The sequence below is a fragment of the Phalacrocorax carbo genome, chromosome 6 (genome assembly GCF_963921805.1).
Source record: "Phalacrocorax carbo chromosome 6, bPhaCar2.1, whole genome shotgun sequence".
Taxonomy (NCBI): Eukaryota; Metazoa; Chordata; class Aves; order Suliformes; family Phalacrocoracidae; genus Phalacrocorax; species Phalacrocorax carbo.
The window spans coordinates 40,942,418-40,966,174 of record NC_087518.1 but is presented as its reverse complement, the minus strand read 5'-3'; the positions used below and the strand labels follow the sequence as shown (position 1 = coordinate 40,966,174).

At 45.2% G+C, this 23,757-nt stretch overlaps 1 protein-coding gene across 1 annotated transcript in view; it reads right to left on the bottom strand.

Annotated features, from left to right (window-relative positions):
• WLS (Wnt ligand secretion mediator) overlaps nt 1-23,757 on the bottom strand; it is a 39,768-nt gene that overhangs the window by 4,463 nt on the left and 11,548 nt on the right. Inside the window, exons 2-10 of the mRNA XM_064454846.1 lie at nt 18,194-18,466; nt 8,255-8,379; nt 6,906-7,067; nt 5,744-5,880; nt 5,181-5,349; nt 4,369-4,466; nt 3,943-4,006; nt 2,934-3,077; nt 1,198-1,281 (exon numbers count right to left, since the gene is read on the bottom strand). Coding sequence (XP_064310916.1) covers nt 1,198-1,281; nt 2,934-3,077; nt 3,943-4,006; nt 4,369-4,466; nt 5,181-5,349; nt 5,744-5,880; nt 6,906-7,067; nt 8,255-8,379; nt 18,194-18,466 — 1,256 coding nt within the window. The remainder of the gene's footprint in view (nt 1-1,197; nt 1,282-2,933; nt 3,078-3,942; nt 4,007-4,368; nt 4,467-5,180; nt 5,350-5,743; nt 5,881-6,905; nt 7,068-8,254; nt 8,380-18,193; nt 18,467-23,757) is intronic.

Here is a 23,757-nt window from a genome sequence, read left to right as displayed (position 1 = left end):
ATTCTGTGATATATCCCTGCCACAACTGATGTGTTCAGCAAAGATTGCCACATAAAGGGCAGTACCTAGGAGACAGCTAGGTACATCTGAAAACATTAGACTTCTATAAATAGACCTTCTATAGAAGGAAAACCAGCATGAATAATGCGAAGAGCTAATGGGCTGAATGCCGCCTTGCTGCTTCTGTCTTACGAGAAGGACCTAGGCTGACAGCATCAGCCTAGACATGGAGAGATTTGTCAAGATTTATGAAAATATCATCAATATTAATAGTACTCGAGGACACGCAGACTGTTCACACCAAAATGCTGGCTTTGCATTAAAGAAAAAGACATAAGGGGGAAAGATGAAAGCTAAACTAGCTTGAAGAGAGTAGCTGGACAAGATTGTTTGCGTTAACACCCATACGCAGTGACAGTTATGGCCATCAGCACTCCATGGTGAATCAAATTGCCAAGTGGCATTTCTCAGACCATTGCTTCAGTTTAACAGATTTTTAAGAGTGAAATCATACGCTGCTACATTTTGCATTGGGACCCACCATGTACCCCGAAGCATAAGTGGTGCAGTGAGGGAGAAACTGCTCCTGTACCTGTAATTCTGCAATACTGGACTTGCAAAGCTGTACCCATGGCTCTCCTGAAGCTACAAGTTGCCTATGCTTAGGAACACCCAGAAATGACATCTTTGAAACAGATGTAATCTTAAAAGTCACTTGGAGTAAACCACCAAAGTACATTTAAAGACACAGTATAAGCTTATTTGTACAGAGACTGCATCCGAGCTCAGAATAAATAGGTATAGATACTGTGGAAACACCAGAGTTGCAAAGTCAACCTAGAGGAGATTGAATTCTGTTATTTCTCTGTGGGCATACAAAGCCACCGGATTTTTTCAATATGAACAGAAGATTTTCCTCTTGCTGAATTCTCAGAAGTGACTGAACTGTGCTGGCTAATATTTCAAACAGCACAGCCTCACCCCTTACCGTGAACCAAAGGCCTTCACGGAGGCTTCAGCCTAAGCAATTTTATGGCAGTGCTTCAAATAAATGAAAACGACTTCTTAAAAAGCAACTTCTTATCAAATCTGCTTATAACAGGAGTGCCTTGTCTGAACAGCAAGTGAGCTGATGTTGTTAGCAGCTAGGGAATCAGAGGCTGATGGTCTCAGGTGGTGCCAAGTTTCGTCACTCACCTGGCTCACAATGAAGAAGATGACCGTCATTGCTGCACAAGCCAGGGTAATGAGCATCAGGAACTTGAACCTAAAAATCAGCCCCTGTTTAGAGAGAAATGTCACTGGTCACATTAACAGAATCCACAAAACCCATTTTTGTTTTTAGCATATACAAGACACAAGTATAAAAAAAAAAGCAAAGAAAAAAAAAAAGGGTCCAACCCACGAAACCCCAAAGCAAAACAACCTCCACCCACTCCTCTGTGCCGTGTTCACGACAGCCCATATTCTCCGCTCCCCACACGTCTGCATTCCTCCCGGATGCTCCGAGCAGGGTGTGCATGTCTGGACAGCTCTTGATTTCCATTACATTTGCTTTTGTGACTGATTTACCAAGAGTTAATGTGGAAGAGGAGGCACGTCAGTGTAAGCCATGGATTTCATCCACCAGCCAGCCTGAATGCTTTTTCTTAAACAAACATCTGTGGAGAGCTTGCATGGCTAGCAAGATGAGTTGGTGTTTCTACAGTGCGGGTACTGGTACCAGACTAATCCTCACCTCCACGGTCTGGTTGGCTGGAAACTGCAGCAATACTCAACGCTTGTCAAAACTATGCTGGCTATTACAGAAGAATGTAGATTATAAGACAAACTATGGCTCAAGATCACTTGGTTGGGAATCTGACTGCATACCATATTCGCGTTCACTAGTTTTACATTTTCGCTTACAAATTCTTTTGGTTTTGTTTTTGTGTGTGTTGTTTTTTTTAACCTGTTTCTGGAATTTTGGTGGAAATGTCAGTGTCTGCGTAATTACTATGCCACACTGCGACAACAAATGACTATTAATTTAACTCTTCCAGACGAGATTCATGCTTGCTAGATGTTTGCATGTAGAGCACGGCTGCAGCAGCTCTAAAATATGAGCTGAAGTTCTGTGCCTCTTGCTAAAGGGAAAGATGGAAAAAATGTTCAATATCTTGTTCAAATTCTCACAAATACAATTTTCTGTTTTTAATGTGCATTCCTGATGGGTGAAAACTGGCCTGCTTAAATCAGAAGTGACCATCATTTAACGGAACAACACTGGTGACAAATGTTTACACAGCCATGGAAACAACAGGCACTCTCAGCTTAAGCACTTAAAAGTGAGCTCCTCACATTTTGCAGCAGATAAAGACAGCTAGGACAGAAACAATGTACAAAATCATGGACTAAAAACGCGGATAATGAGCTGAACATGTCACATTTTGATCCTAGCAGGAGTTTCCCTCCTGCAACTTGGTCAGGAAAAGACAACCCCAAAAATCTGAATTCACTCCATGGAAAAACAGGGTGGTCTTAGCAACACTTTCCGTTAAACACAATTATTAATATTACAGAAGGAGAAACAGAGGTACTGGGAGCTGATGGGCTTACACTCCATAGTAATTTAAACCGTAGTTTGGACAATCTTCTATCCTCCAACACTGTTCAGTAAGCAGGGAGATGGCAACTACTCATAAAAAAGGAGAGCTAGCTTACATACCCTCCTGACAGTTTAAAATACTTCACTGGGACTAAAGACCCAAATAAAGAAGAAACTTCACAGGAGTCAAATAAAAAGGTGTTTAGGGGATTTGAGCAACACAAGAAAGCCAATACAGATCACATCTTCCAGTTCAGGACTATATGGACAGAGATGGTCTCAGTATAGTCTTGAGGGTCAAAATCCGTTTTAAAAATAAAAATCTGTGCAACAAGAGGGACATTACCTCGTAATGAAGGCGACGAGCCTTGCTCATAGCTGGGAGGCTTGACTGCTTTCCACTGATGTTTCTGAACACTTGGAAGACCATAAAACACAGGAAGAGAAAATAGAGACACAAGCAGATCCCTGCGACTATAATAAAGGCCATCTGGGCAATGCAAGTTAAGAGAAATAATAGAAAATATCATTCAGGCAATTCAGTTATTTTAATATCATCCCAAAGATGATAATTAAACTTCCGGCAGGCAGCAATCACTCAGGACAGCAGCCTGCCCGTGAGCAAGGCAGCGCTGGGTGAGCCCCTGGCTCCATGGGGAGCACAGGTTCCGATGTCCCCCAGTGCTTGGCACAGCAGTGAAGAGAGATATCACACCAAAATGCCTGCCTGTTCAAAATCTGCAGAGATTTGGAAAGCTGTCACCAACCAGTGTGATCTTCAGAGAGGCTCCTGCAAGAGGGCTGGGTGCCACGGAAGGGGGGCTAATTGCATTAGCTTATCTCAGCCCAGAATCAAAATTAATGGAAGTGAAAGCAAAGCCCTTCCAGCGGGACCTGGAAGCCTGAAAGAGCAATTAATGGAAATGCCTCAGCAACGTGTGCCCAAGTAATGGCAGCAAGTGGAGGGCCCCGGAGCAGATGTCATCAAAGCTGGGGCTGGGGGGGAAAGCAGGGCAGGTGCTGCTGGAGCAGCACTGGCTCTAGGGTTATCATGATGACACCCAGGGCCTAAATCCCCTGGGCTTCCCCCCAAATCCCAGACACCTTGAGAAGAATTTCAGTTCCCCAGTGACTTCCCTGAGCACAGCACCCAGTACCCAGCACCAAACCTGCAAAGACTGCTTCTTCCAAATGACACTGGCATCTCCTGCAGTGACTTAGCCCCACCTCACAGCCCCAACCTGCCAAAAGGAGGAAGGTTTCCCCACACACCCTGCAGGTATCTGGCAAGAGGGGAACACCTCCTTCTCCTCCTGACACAGATCGAGCCTGCCCCAAGCTAGGTGGAAGGATACAGCCAGCTCTGTGCCAACTTCGGTGGTCCAGATGCTGTAGAAGGGGTTCTTCAGTTGCACTCCCCTGCAAAGAGGGAAAACACCAAGCTGCCACAGAAGCCAACGTGCTCAGAGAGCCCTGCACCTGCTCTGCAGCCTGGAAAGAGCTAGCCACACTGCTTTCCTGTGGGGGTGAGGAGGAGACAAGGTGGGAAGTGTTTCTTTACAGCCCTATGGGACAAGATATACTGCTGGGAAACACCGGCATGCTTCAGTGTGCTCACCAGAGGCTCTCCTCACTTCAAGAAATGGGGCTGTGCATCCAGCCATGGGGGTTAAACTGCTGGTCCCTGCTGTGGGAGGTGGCCGGGAGCCTCTGCTTACTGCTCAGGGAAGGCTCACCCCAGGGAGCAGCACGCACAGGCTGGAGAGCAGCGCTGCACCTACCTCTCACACATATCGAAGATGAAGAGGCAGAAGGAGCCAACAGCTATGGGTCCAACTTGCTTCCAGTATCCTGAGAGACGATTCCGCTCATTCTGGTCCTAATCAGGGGGTCAAGAGGTGGGGAGGAGGAGGAGAGAAAGGAAAAGCAAGTTAGCCTGAAGTCCTCTCACCTGGCCCGAGTCCTCACAGCATTGTTTCCAACACTCAACAAGTACAAGGGAGTTGCCAGGTATCTTTTTTTATTGCCCCTCTACTCTGCTCTAGTGAGACCTCACCTGAAGTACTGCATCCACCTCTGGAGCCCTCAACGCAAGGACATGGAACTGTTGGAGCAGGTCCAAAGGAGGGCCACAAAAGTGATCCAAGGGCTGGAGCACCTCTCCTACGAGGACAGGCCTGGAGAAGAGAAGGCTCCAGGGAGACCTTATTGTGGCCTTTCAGTACTTAAAGGGGGACTACAGGAAAGATGGGGACCATCTTTTTAGCAAGGCCTGTTGTGACAGGACAAGTCATAATTGTTTTAAACTAAAGGAGGGTAGATTTAGACTGGATATAAGGAAGAAATTTATTACAATGAGGGTGGTGAAGTGCTGGAATGGGTTGCCCAGAGAGGTTGTGGGGGGCCCATCTCTAGAAATATTCAAAGTCAGGTTGGACGGGGCTCTGAGCAACTGATCTAGTTAAAGATGTCCTCACTCACTGCAGGGGGGTAGGACTAGATGACCTTTAAAGGATTCATCCAACCCAAAGCAGTCTATGATTCTATCTGCAAGTGGGTCTGGAAACCCCCTTCTGTTCTGTGTTGTACCCACCATCATGTGCTCTCCACAGAAGATGATCCAAAATGACAGGAGCATGGCATAGAAAATGCCTTGTCGAATGTCTCCGAAGAGCAACATCCAAGTCCAGTCAAAACCAATGGAAAACCACTCCACAGGGATGTTAATGAACGTCATGGAAATTCCCAGAGCAAAGATGACCCTGGAGAGGCAGAAACACCATCTCTTTCCAGCTTGCAAGGCAAGGACACAGAGCTTCCAAAGCCAAAGCTGTGCATGGAGATCAACAGAAGAAAATCTGGCACTGTTTGGGCAGTGGCAGTGGGGTGTCACCTCCTGCCAGCAAACCCTCTGGGGATAGGCCTCTCTGAGCAGCCATGGGCAAATGCAGCTACTCATTCCCTATGGGTTTAATAGGAAAGAAAAGAGAAGCTATGGATGTCTCCTGCTCCCAGTGTGCCTGGGTGGAGGGTGGGGACAGAGGGAAGACCATTCCTGTCTCCCTAAACATGGGTTCTGCCTGGGAGCAGTGAACACCTCTGTCAGGGTCCTGTTGCTTGAGGGTTACCTTACCCAGCACGTGAGCCCCTACTCACTTCTCCAGCAGCACAGGAGCGCGTGTCATCAGCGTGATCCGTCTCCAGTACCAGACCATGATAATTAAAATGCTGGGGGTGAGGAAGGTCTTCATGGCAAACCACACTTTTGTAAAGCCTCCGTTTTGATGGATGCCCTAAGGAAAACCAAGGTAAAATGCAACAGCTGTACAAGGTTTAACATCATTACTCCATTCTTCTCCTTACAGAAGGGGCATGTATATGGCAGTAGATGTAAGCACACTTAGATGCAACTACTCTGAAAGACACTGTTTGCCCAGCACAGGAAAGAGAACAGGTCCTACTTAGCACCCAGGCCATCTGAGGAGGCTTCAAAAGTCCTAAAAACAAATGCCAACACATGCAGCTTCCATTGCGAGGTAGCAAACAGTTGAGAGATGGGCACTCTGACAGAGTGTGGAAAAAACTGACAGAATTGCTCTCAGACAAGTAACAAGATACTCGTAGAGCAAAGTCACCACGGGTAGGAAATGCATCAGCCAAATGAATGCATTTCCACAGACACATGCCCTCCCACTGCCGTCTGCAGCCACCACAGCTGGCTGGCTTGCTGTTTCTGCTGAGAGGGACAGTGGTGGGAGGTTTACCAGCTGCGAAAAGCACCTATGGCCACCAAGCCTCAAGGGAAGGCAGAAGCAGGGGTAGCTGACAGCCACCCCAAATATCTGCATGGTGATGGCCAACTCCAAGACAGACTGGGACCCACCCTGAACCCTGCCGTTCTGTTCCTCCTTAGCTCCTATCCATAAGAGGCAGGGCTTAATCAGGTGGAGGACTCTGTGCTTGAGCCAGACTGCGGTGGGGAGGAGAGGAGAGAGGGGAGATCTTGGAGCCACGGGAAGACCCCAGCTCTGGAGGTGGTCACTGGGCAGTGTAGGAGGGTGGCACTGCTCAAGGCTTGGGGAGGGCTTCTTAGAAGAGTGCAATCCAAGACGGCATGCCTCAGGAAGGAAGACAGACACATTTACAGGCAGGAGTTACTCATGATGAAGAGTAGAATGTTTGCTGTGGATCAAAGAGGAGAATAAGACAGGAGCTGCAGCAGCCTGAGGGGAGATGCTGTTGCTGACTGCAGCATTGCAGGTCACAGCTGCTCTCCTGGAAGGCAGCAAGTGCAGAAAGAAGCAAAATGGACACTTACCACAAGGCGGATATCCTTGATTTCCCCAATGCCCACGTTAATGCCCTTCCTCTCATTGACTGGGAGACGGATGTTGATGAGGTAGTACTTGTGAGCCACGCTGCCGATCTCCATGAAGGGAAGGAAGTCACAGTCGTAGTGACGGCCTTCAGACTCCACGGTCTAGCAAATAGGCACAGAGCAGCAAGGTGGCGGTCAGCCTCGGACAGACCAGCACGCCCTCCACAGTGAGGGTCTGCAAAAGTCCTAACACTGAACATAGCTGAGACCATTGCTAACACTGAAAGCCTGTTTGCTGATTCTAGCCTTTGCCTGGGGGGAGTCTGTGCAAGTCTGGAGAACATAAGCAGTTTGGGGACAGTTTTACTCAAGCTTTTGATTGTTTTGGGTCACTGAATCAATAGCATTTGACCTCAAGCAGGTTCAGGTTTCACGCTCTTAAATATATTTAAAGTCAAGGGAGCCTTTCAAGATGAAAGGCTACTTTGGGATCCAAGCTTCCTCCCTCCGCAAGCACAACTTGAGCCAAAACAAAATACACAACCCTCTCACATGTATCTTGATGTGGAGTTTCTTAAGTCCTGTTTTACTATCAATACTCTTCTCTGCACCTCCTATTTATTTACTACATATATGTGGCTGTATGGAAGAGTACAGGTGTAACTGGAGAGATAAGTGGGTTGCTGAAAGGGACCGTGAAATGGGAGAACAAAACACAGAGCTGAAAAGCATGGTAAAGAGATTTAAGTACAGAAATTACAGTCTGCAGCACAAAAAGAAAATCTTTATTTAAACAAGATGCTCTGTTCTCAACTGCTAGCTGTGGTCTCTGCTTCTATAGCTTAAGGCATTAAGAAGTTACTTTAAGAAACTCTTGCCCCACCTCTCCAGGTTCTTTGAGTGCTGCAGTATCTCTGGTGGGCTATTTCCTCACCTCTCCTGAAGAACAAGGTTTTGTCAATCACAGAAGCACAAGATGGAAAGGTCCAAGTTCTCTAGGACTGTTTGGGGTATACAGATCTCAAAGCATTCAAGTTCCAGCCTGATCACATCTGCAGAGGACAATTCTGCTTACACCTGGATCTGTGTGTTGACCTCACACCTTTTCTTCCTTCAAGTTTTAAGTCTACCTTCTACTTCATCCCCTTCGCTTGTCGCACCAAACAGAACCACCTGCATGTGGACCTCATCAGGTTTTCAAAGATTTTAAGCTCAGAGAAAACTGACACATTTGAAAGTTATGATTGAACAACTCAGAGCTTCTAGGAAGCACCATGAAGGAAAGGAAAAGGACAACTCCCACCACACTCCCACACTTCCCCACCTCCACCATCATCAAAACACCTTACTTTTGGTGAGCCAAAGGTGCATTTCAGCTTCCTGATCTCTATTGCATGTGCTATTTCTTCCCAGTCGTCAAATGTATCATCACGATACCCTAGTGACACATCCAAGGTAATTTCTGCGTTTTCTTCTGCAAGAGTAATGAAACATCAGGCTCGTTAGAGAGGAATGGTACAGAACATTAGGAGGGTGGGAGAGGCTCTAGACGCTGGAAGGACCTCTGAGAGGCACACAGCTACAGAGGGGAATGGCAATTTTTGTATTCCAAACAATACAGATCAAATTACCTTTTTCAGAACATTTATCTCCTCTCTAGTAGAAAGACAAGAACTTTTACTGGTCATAAAGGTCTCATATCTTTCTAACATATCATGACTTACAGCTTATGTTATGGTTGTGGAAGAGCATTATTTATTCACATAACATAGAAACAATAATTCATATAAAATTGAAACCTAGACAGCTGCAGAGACAGACAGTAAGCCAGAGAGCCATCCAGCAGCCTCTTCACCGCGGGTGGCAGAGGGACAATAAGACAGGCTTCTATGTAGACTTTCTGCAGGTAACACAAGGGTGTACAATAGGTCCTTCTGCTTCAGGAAGCGGCTATATTGCATCATAGGATTTTCTTTAAATTTACATTGAAATAACATTGTTACAGAAAGCCACAAAAAAGTTCTAGTATAAAACGGTATATACTGTATATATAGTTAGATGCACTGTATAAAGGAGAAACCATGCAACTAATAGCAGAAGTCATTTATGTATGTAACCTTAGGTTTCTTCTGGCTGTAGGTTCATCACCCATGAACACTGAAGCCCAACATCTTGAACAAAAAGGTCTAGAATATGGCCCTTAACAAAGATGTTTTCTGCCACAGAGATTTTAAATGAAAGAAACAAAAAGGAAAAAGTCAAAATGCATCACCAAAAGTCCAAATTATTTCACAATTGCCCATACCTGGGATCCTCTGCTCTTAGAAGACAAGCCAGGGTTCCCAGGGTAATAAGAAAATGCTACACAAAGTTCCTCTAAAAAGAAAATTAAAAAAATTGAAGTTCATCTATGCTGGTCTTGCTGGAAAAAGGGGTGGCCCATAACCTCAGAAATGAGGACGGAGTTGATATTTTCTGTATTTGTTGTTTAACTTAAGTCACTCTATGTAAGACTCTTGAAGCCCTCCACGTGCACACCCCACAGCAGCACCAGTTTGTTTCTGCCTTTACAGATGGACCGACTTGCACATCAGTAAACACACACAGAGTTCATATGCCCAGCTAAGGTCACCACATCAAATTTGTGTGGAAATGTCAGCTTATCCCCTCCTGGACTTGTTCACAGTACAAGTATGGGGTGTAACTGCTTTTAAATATGCTCTTGCTAGGATGCTGCCAAGAGGTCATTGCTGCAAGAAGGAAATGGGGCTGGAACAGACTTACTTAGGTGCCATAACTGAGCAAGTTCATGAAATCAAGAGCTACAGCTGAAGCCTGCCAAACATCAACACAAAAACATGCTTTGAAAACCCAAGGCAAGTCTGTACCAGCTCTACCAGATGTAAAATCCTCCTATTTACCAGGCAGAGATCCCAGGGAAGGCTCTGAAAGAGGAACACATTCTGAAACGAGCATGTGCATGCTACAACCTAGCCTCTTTTGATAGATCACCAAACTGAGACCTGCATCCATTAGAGAAGTGTTAGAAGATGGCTACAGAACCAGCTGCTGTGGAGAAGCGTTGGACGATGGCTACAGAACCACTTGCGCTGGTGTCAAAGTACCATGCTTTCACTGCAAACTGCTCAGGCTTGCAAGCTCCCTGGAAGCACGCTGTAGCACGCTCCTGAGCTCAGGAGGCCAGAAATGCCTCTGCAGATCTAAGCTGACACACACGCACATTCCATCAGGGCTGCGTCACTGCATAGGCAGACACCGTATGTGCTTTGTCCTGCAAGGATGCGGAAGGCACGCACGATGCCAACGCCCATAGCTTTTTACCAGGAACAGTCCTCATGTCAACAGGGCTTGCCTGCTCTCACAGCAGCAGCCCTCACATGGGAATGAGCTGCAAAGACACATCAATACTTGATGAGCTTTGAAGTTTAGCTCTGAAAAAAATCTGGTCTTCATAATTCTGAAGGAAGTCTGTTTCATGTCTACAAGCAAGCATAAGTCTTTCAAGCGCTGCGTGTCCCATATATTTGTCATCTTTTTCAGATATATTTTTGTTGGGAGTATGTGGTGGCATACTCATCCAAAATGATGGGAAGGGGGGTGGATGGTATCTGTGGTTTAGACTTGCTATTTATACAGTGTTTGGAGGTGGCTCTGTTATGCCTTAATGTGGATGCGTCAAGATTTTTCTGAGCATTTTTTTTTTCCACACGTGATCTATACCATCCAGATTGATATCAAGTTCCTTTCCACAGAAGCCATCAGTTCGGTTTCCATGAAACATGAATTTGCCATCTCAGATCCGCTATTTAGAAGACCAGCAAAACAGATAAATGGGGACATAAGGTTAAGCTTGGCCCAGCTAAAAAGAACTACAAACTTCATTTCAGAAGCCATAAAACCAACTGGAATGCTTGGGATTAAATCCAACAGAAACAGCTTTCATTATTTCATCTTTGCAATCCAAGCGTTGCTGCTGGCATTGAGTATGAAAACCAGAAGGCAGAAGATATACTAGTGTGTGCCTTTCCAGACAAATAGATTAGAATCTCCCTCTGAATTTCCATCAGTCTCCTTTTTGGGGTAACGCCTCCCATTAGAACAGAGTTTTGTACAAAGACCCTTCAAGACTGTCAACATAAAATACGCATATATGTATCTACATATACAGACATATATACACACACACACTGTATGTATTTCAGCACAAGCAGACTGATGATACTCATGCCAGGCCACTCTCAGCCTTTCATTAGCAGTCCCCATTGTCTGAAAGGAACAAATAAAGACAGTGACACTCTGGCAGAGAACTGAATTTTAAGAAGATTCCTGACTTATTCACAGTAATACCAAAATGTCAGATGGTGAATGGACAACTGGAGGGGCGGGTGCCCTTCCACACACAGCATTAACACTCCTTGAAGTCTCCTCAATACTGAGGGCAGGCTACGTGCCTGTACATGCATACTTGCATGAAGGGAAGGATGAGAGAAGCAGCAGCTGATGTTCCACCATGCTTGGCTTCAAGATAAAAGAAAGGCATTTCTTTACACCTTAAAACTTAAACAGTGTTATTTATCATCAAAACAGCAGATGGGAGAAATGAAAAGAAGGCAAGAGACTGACAGTCAAGCCAGTTTTTACTTCTGAAAGTGCTGAGAGAGTGCAGAGTATTTTAATTATTCAAGGCTGAGCCACAGCAGAAGAGAAAGAATACATGCAAGGAAGGAAGACAAAAAGCTACTGCAAACCTGTGCTCCGCTTCCCAGCTGCTAACACGTTCGAGAAAAGCAATTATTCAGTTCCTCCATGCATGTTCATCAAGATTCTCCATAATTTCCCAACAATAAAAGGTAGAAATTTGTCTTATTCAGTACCAAGAGATGAAATTGCCCATGCCAGGAAACTTTGTCTCACGAGGACCACGTCAGAGCATCTTTTTGGCATGCTCCAGATTAGCCTTGCCTTCACAGATCCTGTAGATAACACCTAGATAATCTGGAGTCTAGTAAATCGCCTCTTATATGTGCAGCTTGTGCAATGAGTGACAGCCTCACTAGTATCATAGGATTGTGTTAAAACCCCTAAAGAAATAAGGCAAGTTTGTTTAGATGATTATGTGTTCCAGGGATGACCAACAAAGAGAAGACACATTCCTGCTAGGGTTCCCAAGCTTTGAGCTTTCTCAATGACTCTCCATTTGCAGGGGTATGAGATGCTCTGAAGCAGGTCAGAGCAGTGACCCCCCCCCTACAGCAAGGGACTCGCCAGTACCTGTCATGCTCCGAGCACTGCCAATATATTTTTTTCATGTTGGCATTTTACTGCCAAACATTCAGTGCCCAAGATCTTTCCCATGATTCACTTTATAGTGCGATATTAGCAGAGGATATCTTCACTTACATTACAATAGTCTAAAAATAGAGAAGTTGTTTCAGAAGACGGCTCTGTGCCAGCTGCATACTAATACAGCTGTCTGGAAAAAAGCATATGCAAGCAAACAGAAGAAATTCTAGAATTACTTGCATTACACGTCCATGCTTCACCAGCTCTCTAAAATTACAAAATCTACCAGAGAGACCAAAATTAGATGAATTTGAACAGGAGTCTGCAGTGCTCAGCCATCTGACTGTACACAATTGCTTTCCAACTGCAAAGAAGCCAGAAGTCATTCTCACTTACTAACATTTTAAGTTCACTAGACATAAAAAGAGAAGTTTTTTTTCCAGACTGAAGATTTTTGAAGGCCCCTCCATACTCTTACGCTATCTGATAAATAAAGGCATCATTATCCAATGCCCAGCACAGTGCAACCATCACTTCGTACTCCTCCGGGACATTGCATTCCTAGATGTCAGTTCAGTATTAAGAAATTTCAGGTTTATTTTTCCACAAGGTGAAACTGAGGCAGGAAGAGCTCAGCCCTGGGGGCTCCTGAAGCCTATGGTGGTCAGGGAGCGAGCAGCCTCCAGGTTCCTACTCCAGCTAAGGACAGATACCAGTCAATTATTTCTTAGCACATACAAGGTCATGCTGCAAAGCAGCTCAGAAAGACTGATGTTCCCTGTTAAGAACACTGCAGCTTGCCAAATGCAAATGGCCCAGACCCATGGCAGCAGACCAGCCCAAAAAGTAAATAAATAAATTTTTAAAATCCCTCCAAGCTCACAGTACATCCTCCCACCCTTCTCCAAGGTATTGTGCCCATGAGAGCCCAGCAGCAAGATGTGCCAACAAGCAACAACTAAAGCAAAGCAGGAATGAAGTTTTAAAGTGAATCTGATATGCAGGGAACAGAGATGTCCACCTAACCTGCCAAGGAAAGGGGATTTGCACACTCACTACCAGCAACCCCACCCATGGACAGCCACAGCACTGCTCTACTCCCAGGAGAAGGGTACAGGAGAGGTAGCTCCAGGAGCCAGCTTGACCACCCATCCCATCTGGGAGCGGGGACATCCTTCTGAGGGAAGGTGCTATTTTGGAGAACAGTCCTCAATGAGCTTAATGGCCTTCATCTCTCCCGTGAAAGCACCCGGTGTTCCTCAAATCCAGCAACAGGAACCAGACTTAGTTGCACAGTAACAGAGCAACACTTCAGCTTCAAAAGAAGCCTTTTGCATGCAGGAGATTTCTTACGGCTAGAAACCAGAGGATGGCCACTGGGCCCCAGAGGATGCAGCCAGCAGCCGCCTGCCTTGCAGACGGATGGCAGGTATGGATGGCTGCACACCGGTGCTGCCATGCAGGGCTCCAGCTGCTGCCCCATGGCAGTAGCTGTGTGAATGCTGGAGGGCTTCCTGCAGTCCCTGCAAACAGGGCATTTTGCACCACAGTGGGAGCAGATCCTGTTGCAGATGTTACTGTCCTTGTTAGGGGCACTAAGCTTTCCCATCACAGCTTTTGCAATTGAGGTGCAGGTGGTTTTAAAATAACTTAGTCTCATTTCTCTGTCTGCTGCCTATCCATGTTCTGAAAAGGGTTTTTTAATAATTGAATGCATAATGCAATCAAAAAAAAGGACAAGGACAGCACTGGCACAGAAAGAGCATTTCCTCAGAGAAACAGCAAGTCTGAGTCTCTTCCAGCTTTCTGTGAAGGGTAAACAGAAGGGAAGTAGCTCAGCTTCTAAACATCTGCATTTCAAAAACATTTCTAAACATTTTTAAAGTCCAGAGCAAGTTCCCAAGGCAAATGTGATTAAGGCTGGTTCCTCCTCTGAAGGATGCAGACTGCACAGGCCTTTTGGGATGCCCAGCCACCACTCCCTGGGGCACCTTGCCAGGGCTGCCTTCTCCCTCTGCCCTGGGAAAGCCCTCGGTAGCTGGATGAGGAGGGCTGACACACCGGTCTGACTTTGGCTTTCCAGAGGTGAGGGGAAGTGTCTGTGTCAGGCCCATGAGTCACCCCCACATCTCCCTACAGGCAGCCTCACCACCCCCAACCCAGAGCATCCCTCTCCCAGGACAGCTATGGCAGCCAGTGCCCCCAGAAAACCTAAGCCCAGAGACTTGCAACAGATGCAAATTTTTATCCTGTGTGTTGCCCTTGCTTACGGTTTGTGAGGGAAGAGGACAACCATGTGCCTTTGCAGAGAAAAGCAGGTGACAGTTTGAGATGTGGCTCAGCAGCATCACTGGTGAAGACCAAGAAGGGGAATGCAGCCAGGACCCTGAACGCTAGCGTTGACTCTAACATCTTCAGATCACACTGCAGGGTTTTGGGAGCCAGAGACCAGGATGTTTCCTCAGGCAGACAGGCAACCAGCTTCTTCAGGCAGATAAGAGCATTTACAGTTACCAGGCAGTGCTGCTTTCCTAGATGATCTGAGGCAGCTTCAAGACAGTCATTACAACAGTGACTGGCAGAGGCTTTAGCAGCTGCAATGCCTTCCAGAAGCCATCCCTGGTTTGGCACCAGCCCCTGTTGGCATTAACTACAACAGGGTGACTGCTGTCTTTGAGGTCTCAAGATTAAAGCTTGAGAGAAGAAACTTGAATTGTTGATGTAAAAGAAGATATGAGGTTATCTTACATCTTAAGTGTTGACTCTTTTGAGGAGCTAATTCCAATTGTCTGATCAATGAAGCTCTTAACACTAATGCAAAGTTAGCAGCAATATAGAGACACATATGCAATTATTTCGGCTTAACAAGATTTATTTTTATTTAATCTGTTACAACAATCTAGCAAGAAAGATGTGTTACTCCCTAGTTTCTTAGATTTTACACTTAATTTACATCTGCCTTCAGCTTGGCACAAAGTGTAGGAAAACAGTGTTTTAAAATACTTTCTTCAGTCAGTGAAAGGAAGCCTTCAAGGTGTGCCAAGTAAGCTCACACCATAAGAAATTAGTGTCCTTCGTCTCCAAATGCTTATAAACAAAACCCACCAGCAGCTACTGAACTGATAATGACCAGAAACAGAGTCTTTCGCTGCTGCAGAAGTGGTACAGCTCACCCCCAAACTTGCTTTTATTACCCAGAGTGTGGGCCAAGACAAACTTTTTTTGCTTTTAAATATCAGAAAAATCCCACCTTTGAAGGACACTGTCACTGAGGAGCACAAATAATGACCTGAAGAAAAGGCGCTCTGCACTTTACAGGAGAAATTACTGACAAAAGCTTGTTTAGCATTTTAGCAACCTGCTCCCAGGTGCTCAGCCAGTTACTGACTCCAGCTCAGCTGTTTGACTTTAAAAGCTTTGGGACAAAGCGTTATTTCTCTAAACACAATCATCTATTGAAGTCTAAGAAGTTGAGGCCTTAATGAAGTTACAAAGCTACTCTCTCTGTGTTTTAGAGATAATTATAGGGATGAGGATACATCTGTAAGCTTTATACAATCTCATTTTTAACTTATCTTAATGATGATACATTAAATAGCTAAGAAGGAACAGGTCCATGCTGAGCAGGCAAGGCAGTAAAGGAAGCTTAAAGCTGTCATGAAAGCTTCATCAGATCTACAGTGAGTGACCTGGCTGCAGTCCCTGGGGTGCAGGCTGCCAGCTCCCCCTGCACCAGCACACACGTTTGCTAGGTCACATCTCCAACACAGCAGCCAGTTTCTGAAACAGATTTGCTCCCTGAACTGATCCACCACGTGGTTACGTGAACACTAAAGCTAGACCAACAGACAGGCTGCAGCCAGAGAAAGAGCTAGAGAAGCCCCAGTGCAGACCAGTTTGAAAAGTTTAGTCATTGTTAGGTTACACTTGTTAGAGAGGGATTTTTCTCCCAAACACTTCAAGACACACAAAACCACATACAACTCTTCTTTCAGTAAGGGGCAGATCAGTCTTGCCTTTGCTGCTCCCAACATAATTTTGCAGATTTTTTAAGGTTATTTTTGAGTTTGTTTTTCTGTGGGTTTGTGGTTTTTCTTTTTTTTTTATTTCCATATTTCATCTCCTTCCAGGTACTAAGGTTGAATCCCAGTAAGAAGTCTTCCAGTTAATGTGGACCACTGTAGTTTTAAGGCCAGAAGGTACTTCCCATCTGCATGTATCAAATCCTAGCAAAAGATGTATCTCAATGATTGATGAAAGGTGGGGCAACTATTTCAAGTTCACCAACAACCAAACTCAAACTGAAAAAGTTAGTTATTATTATGACAAAGGCTCAGTAAATAAACATCAGCTCTTCTGCAACTGGTGCCCAATGGAGAGTGCATGTTTAAAAACTTAAGACATGAGCACACCTTATAAGCTTCTCATGTAATCTTACAGATCAATAATTTAATTTACTAAGTACTTTGGCTCACAGTTTAGAAACTCATCACACAAGATTTTTTTAAAAATGGAGCGAAATACCATGGCTTAAAGTCTTCAGCAATGCGAAACTAGTAACCAGCCCAAGTCTTTGTATAAAGGATTTTTGGGACAGAGACATTTATATAAATAAAAAACAAAACCAAAACAAAAAAATCTCATGACACTGCGTTTTACCACGTCCACAACTGAAACATCCAAACTAGAGCACAGTGAGATCCTGCTGCTGCGCTGGCAGATGCGCTGCCTCCAGAAGGGACATCCCCGCTCCTCACCTGCACCAACAGATCTTCAGTGGTGGCCCTAGCGCTATCTTGTACAGCAGCAACCAAGTCAACCTGCTAACTGGTCAGAAAGCTTGTCCAGCCAAACTCAGGTTTCTCCAAGGAAGCTGCATGATGCAGCTCGCCACATGGCCAGGCATGTGCAGAGCCAGCACAAGGGACGGGATGGGAACATGTTGAAGCAGAAGAAAGAGCAGCTGAAAGCGCTGAGCTGTATTATTGACAGCAAACTGCTGCTGTACACTCAGCATCCTGGAATATTTTGGAAAACTATATGAAACCCAGGAGTGTGTGCTGTGAAAGCTAATTGCTGGATTTAGACCATCAGCAACTACACTGGTTTATGTACATTATAATAGGGAACCCGCTCATCATCTGCTTAGCTACTGGCTCGTGCACCATTGTCATGGTTTTAGCTGGGATAGAGTTAATTTTCTTCACTCTAGCTGGTATAGTGCTGTGCTCTGAACTTAGCATGGAAAGAAATGTTGAGATAACACACCGGTGTTTTAGCTGTTGCTGGGTAGCGCTTGTACTAGTCAAGGACTTTTCCAGCTTCCCATGCTCTGCTGGGTGCCCAAAAAGCCGGGAGGGGAGGGGGCACAGCTAAGAGAGCAGATTCAAACTGGCCAAGGGATATTCCATATCATGTAACGTCATGCCCAGTATGTTACCTGGGAGGGGCTGGCCGGGGGAGGGAGGCAGCAATCGTGGCTCGGGAACGGGCAGCGTCGCTCGGCAGGTGGTGAGCGGTTGTATCCTTTGTGTTTCTACATTTGTGGTTTTTTTTTCCTTTTTTTTTCTTTCCCTTCCTTTTCTATTTTATTATATTAACATTATTGTCATCATCATAATTATTATTATTTTATTGTAATTATTAAACTGTGCTTATCTCAACCCAGAAGTTCTTTTGCTCGTCCGATTCTCTTCCCCATCCCACAGGGGTGGGGGGGGGGAGTGAGCGAGTGGCTGCGTGGTGTTCAGTTGCCAGCTGAGGCTGAACCACGACAACCATGAATGGCCCTCCCTGCAAAGATACACATTGAAATGTCTCATTTTTGATTCCCACCTTTAGAATGTGCTCCTCCCTCTATCACCTCGCTGTATGGAGGCACTGTAGCAGTTAACATATGGTGCAGGATAAAAGCAACTTTAAGGCAAAGACACTAGGAAATTAGACCACAGTCAGCACCTAATGAACGATGGAGAGGGACTTACTTAGGTCGTTGTCCATCTTGAATGCAATGTCCAGCTGCATGATGAAAAGCATGAACTGGAACCAGGGGCTCATCTCCTTCTTGGGGAGGGGAATGTGCACCGCAAACACAATATCATTGGCTTCGATCTGCCTGCTCACCGCCTCGTCGAAGTCTTTGAGCTTCTCACAGTGGTTGTGTCCCCAGGGCATCAGCCACTTGGTTTTGTGGTGGTTTTTTCTTACATCAATGCACTTCACTGACGTGTAAGGAACAGCTGTAGTGGGGCTGGGAGCTGCAAAGGGAAGAGAACCACATTTTTAGCATCTTTAGATATCTTATATAGTGGTTTCCCCATCAAAATACCCAGCTCCCCATTCAACTATTTGAAGACAATTTAAAACAAATGCATCAAATGATTCTCCTTCACAGCTCCTTGATCTTGCAGTTAAGTAATTAAGTTTATTATGTCTACAGATATATTACTGACTTTGTAGTGGGATCAAATTAGGATTAGCTGAAGCAGTGGGAATCTGCTCCTTCAGTCTCAGATATCTCAGTTACACCAAAATCACTTGGAAAGTTCCTGGCATCTTTTCCTGTGCATACATTCTTCTAGTTTGCTCACTGAAGCTTTGCAAGTTGATTTGCGTGTGGATATCACAAAGCTAGATGGATGAACTAATCCTAGACCTTGTGGTCCTGCAGAGTGGGGCAAGGCTTACCACAGTGATTCAAACCATGCACAGCTACATGTTTCCTTGGACAGGAAGGCTTTTCTCACTGATGAGCCACGCAATTCCTTTTTTAAAAGCACTAGGGGAGTAAAAATGCTCCCAGCAATGATAAACTAGATAATGCTGCACTAATTTCTTCTTTACTTACTTTCGTGCCCACCAGTGATCTGGTCTGGAGCATGCTAAGTGAAGAAGGTGGTGCGGCCCTCCCTGTGCCGTAACCATGGCATCTTCCCCAGGACAACCTGGCCCTCCCCAGAGGGACAGCGAGCCTCATGGCAGCACGGCTCTAGCACCACTTCCACTTCACATTCCCTTTTTACATGGAGGTACATCCTCATCCCAGCATAGCTCAAATTAGTAAGGTAAGCAAGTAATCTCTGGAAAACCAAGCTAAATGCAAACAAGTTTCTACCCTGTGAGGTTATCACAGGCACCATCGCCAGTGGACTATTCTCATGGATTTTTGCCATCACTGCTGGAGGCAACAGTGCTGTTTTGAAAGACTACCAGTACTTTTGCCGCTTCTCTAATCACACTGCTAGTGGAGCTGGTCCTACCTTCATCACACAGCTGCTGAGGGAGCGTGCTCAAACAAGGGATGCAAGCTAGCCTGAATCCTTGTAAAGAGAGAGAGCAGCACCATTTGGCATCTAATCCAGCCTAGAGCCACTGCCCACACCTGCCGTCTGCAAACTTGCCGTGGGAGCCATCTCAGCCTCGCCAAAACTCCCTACATGGAAAACAGCAGGTAAGCCAGCCACCTCTGTGATGCTCCAGAGATCATTGCTCACCCACTGCTGCTAACTGCAGGGAAATGTTTTGCATTAAGGTATTTCTTCCTTTTGCTGTAAGTCAGATGTAATGACTACTACAACAAAAGATTTGTCTCTTTCCTCCAGCGCACCCCCCCCCCCTTTTTTTTTTTTTTGAGATATTGGGAGAAAAGTTGAATAGATATCTTGGGTCTGAAACACTCCAAATTCTGCACAGCCCCCATCACCACAGCAAGCGACGAGGCTTTGTGCATGTGCACAAGATATAAATTATTGTGACACAGTGAAAATGGGTAACATCCCAGATGAGATAATTAAAACTATGGAGGATTATACTGCTCAGGCTCTACATCAATGAGGAAATAGTCAGAAACTGAAGTACAAATAGGGATGAAAGCAGAAAAGAAACGCATTCCACCTTCAGCCAGAATTTCAGCATAACACCTTCAAATCTGAGAGAAAGAAAAGGCTTTAAAAAACTCAAATATATTTCCAACATAGTTCTTCCACGCAAAGACTTCTTATGACAGTGGTTCTGCCTTGTTTCCAATATCATCACTTGGGAAATAAATATTTTAATGCATCACAGAACTGGCAAACCAGGGAGGCAAGCAAAGCTGGAGATGCTCCAGTTCCTTATTTCCCCAGTATGATCAGAAGGGCTTCCATGGGTCAGAAAGCCCAGCAACCAGAAGGTCAGTAATTCCCCTGTCCCTTATGGATCTATTCCCCTTTTTGTCATAGAAAGAAGTCATTTTTTTGCTCGTCAGCCAGCTCAGCACATTTTAACACCCAATATGTTTCACTGCAATTAAACCAGAACTGTCCTATTTTCTGAAGTATTACCAGGAAGGTACCACTGGACATTCTGTAATGAATTCCTTCCAGCTTCACAGGTTTTGGGAAGCAGATGGAACAGGTTAACTAATTTTTTCTTAAGTTTTATTTGATTTCTGTTTTCACTATAATTTGAAGAAATTGAAGTTATGTAGTACAAGTTTCTTGTGAAATTACATTTATGAAGAACCGCAAACTATCCTGCCCTTTTTAAAATGAAAATAGGGCTTGAAATTCAAACATTTAAGTGCAAATTTAACCTAACTTAAAAATGCTCTAATACAAGTGATAGGCATTGAAGTGTTCCTATACTATGGGTTAAAACAGAAGCAGCCTATAGCATAACAGATATCCATGCATATAGAGTAACAGATGACTTAATGTCAAAGTCTCCAGAGAAAAGATGCCAGGCAGTCATGTAAAACTGGGGATAAGCCAGCCAGCCTGCGGGCTCCTGAGAAGGCTATTTTCACATTGTCACCATCCTCATTCTGCCAGATGGTCCAGGACTTCCCAAACAGATCACAGCCTGCTAAAGAACTCCAACAGCAAGCAATAACACCCTACCTACAAACTGCAAGCATTTCAATAAGAAAAAACTAACCCAAACTGAGTAACACCCACCCAGCAACCGGCAGCCCCGTCCGGGGCAGAGCCAGCTCAGGGTTCCCGAGCGGCGCAAGGTTTGGGCAGGCTCAGCACGCTGACATGCACACACACTACACCCAGATGATTCAGACCTGGCTCCCATGTCATTTGGGCACAGCATCACAACAGCAGCTCTATTGCTTTTTGGGACCCAAGCCAGGAACTCTGCGTAGCATCTTCGCTAACGTGCCACCTCATTAGAAAGATGACATCCGCGCTCCTTCCTACAGGCAGGGGAGAGATGACTCAACGTGCGAGTCAGGAGGAAGTTATTAAAAAGCAGTTGTTTATAAACTGCATTTTTTCGATTTTTTTGACAGCAACAGGATTCTTCCAGCCGAAAAGTAGCAGTGATGCTGGCATAAAGGGTGGGCTAAAAGGAAAAGAATTTGCTTAAGCAGGAATACTTTCAGATTCATACCTGCTCTTGCTATCAATCCACAGCCTAAACGCATCACAGATACATAGTACTGCTGCATCTCAAACCCTCTCTGCATCCAGCAGTCCTCTGGGAACCACAGGAAGCTCATACTTTACAGCAGCCCCCAAAAAGAATAAATCATTGATATGCCAGAAAGAAACAGCAAAATAGAATTTAAAAAAGCATTCAACAAACAAACAAGAAATCTAACTGCAAGTCCAGGATTACAGAATGCTTTATCAAAGTGCCATAAAGGCATAAAACGGTGCAATGTTCCTTTATCACGCCTCAGTGCAGAACCTAGTAACCGTGGCTAAAACTGCAGCTGGAAGTGAATATTAGGAATATTTTTGTGAAATAAGCCAGACATTCAAGCCAAGTTCTCAGAGCTTTAACTTTGACAGATGTCAAAGTAGGCATTTCTGAATTAAAAGACATGGTTACTTCTACAGAGAAGATGAATGTTTCTTGCTTTGATGCAACTCATTATAGCCATAAATACATGTTTTCATCACTGACTGATTATGATTTTAAATACTTGGCATGCTAACTCAAGTATCCCCTCTGCCAAAGTTACAGCTTTGAGGAGCAAGAGACAATTACTATATATATTCCTTGTTGGGAACTGCACACCAAACAAACGTCGGCACTTGGCTTGCATTACTTGTTTGGCTCCAGTCCCATTAAATTCAAGTGAGTGTTGAACCAAGTGGAAAAAAATGCTTTGCGAAACTGCAGCCAAGTCAACTAACAGTATTACAAAGTGCTATGCAAAACAAAGCTAGCATCGAGGGATTTCAGTTAAAACGTGGTGCCAAGCAGGCTGCTTTCAGTCATTCTGCCTGTGGGCTGGTAGATGGTTCAGCTTTATATACTAAATGATATACGTCAGCCTGTAAATAATTAAATAGCCGTTTGTGCATAATACAGTGGATAAGCCTCAGCCCATGTTCTAGTCTGCTCACTGTGATGAGAAGCGCTACAGAAATGCAGGTGCCCTTCAGAGGGGTTAGCAGGATAACCAAGGAGCAGAGCTTTTAACGGGAAGGTTTTGCAGAAGCTGGTCAGGAGCACAGCTCTCCAGGAGCCAGCCCTGCAAGCTTGGGTTGGGGCTGCCCAGGGAGCACCTGTGGTGTCCTGGCTCCAGGGGCCACGAGCAGACATCGGGCAGAGACCCCTCTCACTCCAAGGGGTTCAACCTCAGCAGCGCTGGATGCCAAAAACTGTAGGCATAAGGCCAGCAGAGCTGCTAGCACTCTCAGTGGATACTTCCAACCCCCCTACTTATGAGAAAAAACTTCCCACAGACAAGTTTAGAGACAGGATGATTCACAGCAAACACTTTCAGAGCAACAGCCACGATGCCCAAGGAGCCGGCGTGCCTGTGCCCGTGGGAAGCGGGCAGGAGGTGACTGTCACCACCAGAGCCCTCCTTAGCTCTGATGGGACAAACCTTCATTAGATCTTCCTTAAAAATCCAGGCAAGCACAGACATGAAAATAAAACCAGCGTCTGAGCAACCTCTCCTTTGCAGTTCACTGGTTTTCATACTAGTTTGGAAAGTGAATAGTTTACCCTCTTTGAAGATCATCTGCAGATATGCTATAGATACACTTACCTTAAAGGTATGCAGCGACTGGCTGACACAGCCGGCTGATATGATGCTGGGGAATGGGGAAGCTGCCTGCTCCATCTCCTCCAGAAGAGGCTTTGGAGGTGCCTGTCCCACTGCAAAAGCCCCAAGGTTATCCATAATTACATGGGTCACAACAGACGCTGCTGTTCCCTGCCATGGAAGGGCAGCTCCTTGCAGCAGCTTGAGCCAGCAAGCCCCTGGAGAGCCAGGTGCCTTCAGCAGCATGGTCACCGCTTCCCAGGGAGGACTTCTGATGAACTTTCAAAGCCACTTCAGCTATGCCTTATGGATTGAAGCAACTCATGCACATGATTTCCAGCAAAGCTTTCAGTGAGGCTTTTCTCACTTTTTGTGTTGAAAGTAGCACATAGCTAATGGTCTCAAGCATATGGATTTTCTCAAGCTATGCCTCCAAGAAACAGCAGCAGTTAAAAGGAAGAGACACATTTAGTGCTGGGACAGGGGGTGGAAGACACAGAATTTGAACTGCTTTCAGTTTTGAATGACCCAAAACTACACAGCTTCATGTTG